Below are 5102 nucleotides of genomic sequence, written 5' to 3' on the forward strand. Positions count from 1 at the left end.
TCAAACCTCTTTGTCAGTCTTTTTGTCTAAATTATGGAGTCATGCCGTCTGACTGTGCATCTTTCCCCCATTAGTGACAGGTGATTTTATTCTCTAGTATTAGGTTCCTACTTGCCCATACACAGGAGGTTTGTAACTCAGAGAGGCTTCAGTTCAGTGTAGGTTCCCAGTATACAAGATATCTGCCCAGTAGCCACGTCAAGGCATATCTCGTGTACTGGGATCCTACACTGAACTGAAGCCTCTCTCTGGGTTACAAGTAGGACCCTGCTACTAGACAATAAAATCACCTGTGGCTAATGGGGGTGGGGTGCACAGTCAGAGGGCATGACCCCATAATCTAGACAAAAAGACTGGCACATGGAGGTTTGTAACCTAGAGAGAGGCTGCAGTTCAGTGTAGGTTCCCCGTATATGAGCTATGCCTTGATGTGGCTACTGGGCAGAAATAGAAATGGCCATTTTTGTATGCTAAATATCTCAATTTTTCCTAGATTTTTTTTAAGCAGTAATGTATCTCTATAGTCTTACATTCATTGTTGCATGCTTTAGCATTTCAGAGTGCAGCTGTCCTTTTATTATTACAGTTAGATCCAGAAATCTTTGGACAGTGACACAATTTTCGCGAGTTGGGCTCTGCATGCCACCACATTGGATTTGAAATGAAACCTCTACAACAGAATTCAAGTGCAGATTGTAACGTTTAATTTGAAGGTTTGAACAAAAATATCTGATAGAAATTGTAGGAATTGTCACATTTCTTTACAAACACTCCACATTTTAGGAGGTCAAAAGTAATTGGACAAATAAACCAAACCCAAACAAAATATTTTTATTTTCAATATTTTGTTGCGACTCCTTTGGAGGCAATCACTGCCTTAAGTCTGGAACCCATGGACATCACCAAACGCTGGGTTTCCTCCTTCTTAATGCTTTGCCAGGCCTTTACAGCCGCAGCATTCAGGTCTTGCTTGTTTGTGGGTCTTTCCGTCTTAAGTCTGGATTTCAGCAAGTGAAATGCATGCTCAATTGGGTTACGATCTGGTGATTGACTTGGCCATTGCAGAATGTTCCACTTTTTTGCACTCATGAACTCCTGGGTAGCTTTGGCTGTATGCTTGGGGTCATTGTCCATCTGTACTATGAAGCGCCGTCCGATCAACTTTGCGGCATTTGGCTGAATCTGGGATGAAAGTATATCCCGGTACACTTCAGAATTCATCCGACTACTCTTGTCTGCTGTTATGTCATCAATAAACACAAGTGACCCAGTGCCATTGAAAGCCATGCATGCCCATGCCATCACGTTGCCTCCACCATGTTTTACAGAGGATGTGGTGTGCCTTGGATCATGTGCCGTTCCCTTTCTTCTCCAAACTTTTTTCTTCCCATCATTCTGGTACAGGTTGATCTTGGTCTCATCTGTCCATAGAATACTTTTCCAGAACTGAGCTGGCTTCATGAGGTGTTTTTCAGCAAATTTAACTCTGGCCTGTCTATTTTTGGAATTGATGAATGGTTTGCATCTAGATGTGAACCCTTTGTATTTACTTTCATGGAGTCTTCTCTTTACTGTTGACTTAGAGACAGATACACCTACTTCACTGAGAGTGTTCTGGACTTCAGTTGATGTTGTGAACGGGTTCTTCTTCACCAAAGAAAGTATGCGGCGATCATCCACCACTGTTGTCATCCGTGGACGCCCAGGCCTTTTTGAGTTCCCAAGCTCACCAGTCCATTCCTTTTTTCTCAGAATGTACCCGACTGTTGATTTTGCTACTCCAAGCATGTCTGCTATCTCTCTGATGGATTTTTTCTTTTTTTTTCAGCCTCAGGATGTTCTGCTTCACCTCAATTGAGAGTTCCTTAGACCGCATGTTGTCTGGTCACAGCAACAGCTTCCAAATGCAAAACCACACACCTGTAATCAACCCCAGACCTTTTAACTACTTTATTGATTACAGGTTAACGAGGGAGACGCCTTCAGAGTTAATTGCAGCCCTTAGAGTCCCTTGTCCAATTACTTTTGGTCCCTTGAAAAAGAGGAGGCTATGCATTACAGAGCTATGATTCCTAAACCCTTTCTCCGATTTGGATGTGAAAACTCTCATATTGCAGCTGGGAGTGTGCACTTTCAGCCCATATTATATATATAATTGTATTTCTGAACATGTTTTTGTAAACAGCTAAAATAACAAAACTTGTGTCACTGTCCAAATATTTCTGGACCTAACTGTACGTCATGTTCAGTTTTGCACCTGTTCAGACTTCATTTTGGGAGTGCCGTCAGTCTTTTTATCTAAATTATGGAGTCATGCCCTCTTGACTGCGTACCCCTCCCCCATTAGCCACAGGTGATTTTATTCTCTACTAGCAGGTTCCTACTTGCCCATACACGTAGAGGTTTGTAATCCAGAGAGAGGCTTCAGCTCAATGTAGGTTCCCAGTAAGTAGGAACCTGCTACTAGAGAACAAAATAACCTGTGGCTAATGGGGGTGGGGTGCACAGTCAGAGGGCATGACCTCATAATCTAGACTAAAAGACTGGCACATGGAGGTTTGTAACCCAGAGAGAGGCTGCAGTTCAGTGTAGGTTCCCTGTAACAAGATATGCCTTGACGTGGCACTGGGCAGATATAGAAATGTCCATTTTTGTATGCTAAATATCTCAATTTGTCTATATTTTTTTTTTTAGCAGTAATGTGTATCTATATTATTGCATTCATTGTTTGCATGCTTTAGCATTTCAGAGTGCAGCTGTCCTTTTTTTGTTATTATGTCATGTTCAGTTTTGCACCTGTTCAGACTGCATTTTGGGAGTGCCGTCAGTCTTTTTGTCTAAATTATGGAGTCATGCCTTCTTGACTGTGTACCCCTCCCCCATTAGCCACAGGTGATTTTATTCTCTACTAGCGGGTTCCTACTTGCCCATACACAGGAGGTGATTTGTAAACCAGAGAGTCTTCAGCTCAATGTAGGTTCCCAGTTGCAAGATATGCCTTGACGTGGCTACTGGGCAGATATAGAAATGGCCATTTTTGTATGCTAAATATCTCAATTTTTCTATTTTTTATTTTTTTAGCAGTAACGTTTATCTATATTATTGCATTCATTGTTTGCATGCTTTAGCATTTGAGTGCAGCTGTCCTTTTTTGTTATTATGGCATATTCAGTTTTGCACCTGTTCATACTGCATTTTGGGAGTGCTGTCAGTCTTCTGTCTAAATTATGGAGTCATGCCCTTGGACTGTGTACCCCTCCCCCATTAGCCACAGGTGATTTTATTCTCTACTAGCGGGTTCCTACATTCCCATACACAGGAGGTGATTTGTAAACCAGAGAGAGGCTTCAGCTCAATGTAGATTCCCAGTTGCAAGATATGCCTTGACGTGGCTATTCGGCAGATATAAAAATGGCCATTTTTGTATGTGGCTATTGGGCAGATATAAAAATGGCCATTTTTGTATGCTAAATATCTAAATTTTTCTATATTTCTTTTAGCAGTAATGCATATCTATATATTATTGCATTCATGGTTTGCATGATTTAGCTTTTCAGAGTGCAGCTGTCCTTTTTTGTTATTATGTCATGTTCAGTTTTGCACCTGTTCACACTGCATTTTGGGAGTGCCGTCAATATTTTTGTGTAGTTTAAAGGCAAGCTCGCACCTATGAAGTTAATTTGGTCTCTGGGCAGCCCCCTGCATATTGTTTTTGTCTTCCATTGTCTTCTGTTCTTTTCCAGGTGCTTTCCCTCCACCACCGGGACAGAAGAAAGCCGCGCCGAGAGCGATGACCCTAAACAACATCTGGCTCTTCCTTGTACAGTCGCTGGCGTTTTTGTCAGGGTACATGTGGTACTGCGTTCTTCACTATTTTTATCAATGCCTATTTTAAAATCTCATTGGGACCTGAAGACTTTAAATGTAGGAAATCTCGAGCTCTTGCGTAAGAGCATCATGTTATCTGTGTGAATGTGAATAACACCACAGTCAAGAAAAATAGCCGACTTTTTTTTTTTTCTTTTTTTTTATATTTTTTTTTTATTTTTCGCTCCTCGGGGGCGGGTTTTAAACTCATAATTTCCTGGATCCATCGTCGGTGACCTGCTAATGAATTTTTAGCAAATGGACAAGAGTTTGCTCTCGGTCTTTTCAGTGAGGAAAGGTTGTTGGTGACTGGATGCATCCAAAAAGGACACGCAAAAGCCGTGGCGAGTGCTTGGTCATGGAACGCCAAGTCTTAGGGTGAAGCTCATCCCCCTTCTGTCTCCCCTCCCCCCTCTTCCCAAAAAAAGACTGTGAAATGCAGTGTCACTTTTTTGGCTTTTGATCCCATCGCCCAAGGAATATGTCGTGAGTCTCCATGACCTCGTCCGTGCTCCCGTCCCGTCCTCCATGACATTCAAGACCGAGGCGGCCCGTCTACGTTTACCACAAGGCATCCGGATCACTCGGCCCTTCGGAGAATTGTCCGTTCACCTGCAAAGTTGTTAATTTTTTTTTTTTTTGTTGTTTTTGTTAGTATGCACCATTTTTATATGTGGTTTTTATCAATGTAGGTTTTTTTTTTTTTCCTTCCTTAATTGCACTTTTTATGACACGGTTACACTTTTGTGGACTGTTTTTGGTTTTTTGTTTTTTTTTTTTTTTATTATTTTTGTTCCTGATAAGTGCTGAAAAATATACTGTTTATTATTATTTTTTTTTATATAGATATAGATACACATCTGATCATTTGTCGGAGTCTCGTCAGCAGAAATGTCTCATTTCATTAGCGTCCTTGTTGTGTTTCCAAGGTGCGGCCCATGTACCTGACGTGCGGGAGGGGAAATCGGCCCGGGGAAGTGTATTGTATTTGCCAATCCAGGGGTGACTCTGACGATATGTGACCAATATCCTCTCCTTCAATGCCCTGAATCGGAGCGGAACTCGCGTTGCAAAACGACATCCCTCAGGATGCCCTGACGACCTGCAGCGTTTAAGGCATGCCAGGCGTTGTCACTTCACCACAGGACGTTGATATTCAGTCCGTTCAATTTCTACTATTTAGTGCACAAATGTCTCTTATTCGACTCCATAGTCAACTATTCCTATCAGTGGAT

The 5102-nt window shown here is 41.8% G+C and overlaps 1 protein-coding gene across 1 annotated transcript in view; it reads left to right on the plus strand.

Annotated features, from left to right (window-relative positions):
* The window catches only part of LPGAT1 (lysophosphatidylglycerol acyltransferase 1), a 104728-nt gene extending 100122 nt beyond the window's left edge, over positions 1-4606 (plus strand). Inside the window, exon 8 of the mRNA XM_075337993.1 lies at positions 3744-4606. Coding sequence (XP_075194108.1) covers positions 3744-3895 — 152 coding nt within the window. The 3' untranslated portion in view covers positions 3896-4606. The remainder of the gene's footprint in view (positions 1-3743) is intronic.
* Positions 4607-5102: the final 496 nt, after the last annotated feature.

The sequence above is a fragment of the Anomaloglossus baeobatrachus genome, chromosome 3 (genome assembly GCF_048569485.1).
Source record: "Anomaloglossus baeobatrachus isolate aAnoBae1 chromosome 3, aAnoBae1.hap1, whole genome shotgun sequence".
In the NCBI taxonomy this organism is placed as follows: Eukaryota; Metazoa; Chordata; class Amphibia; order Anura; family Aromobatidae; genus Anomaloglossus; species Anomaloglossus baeobatrachus.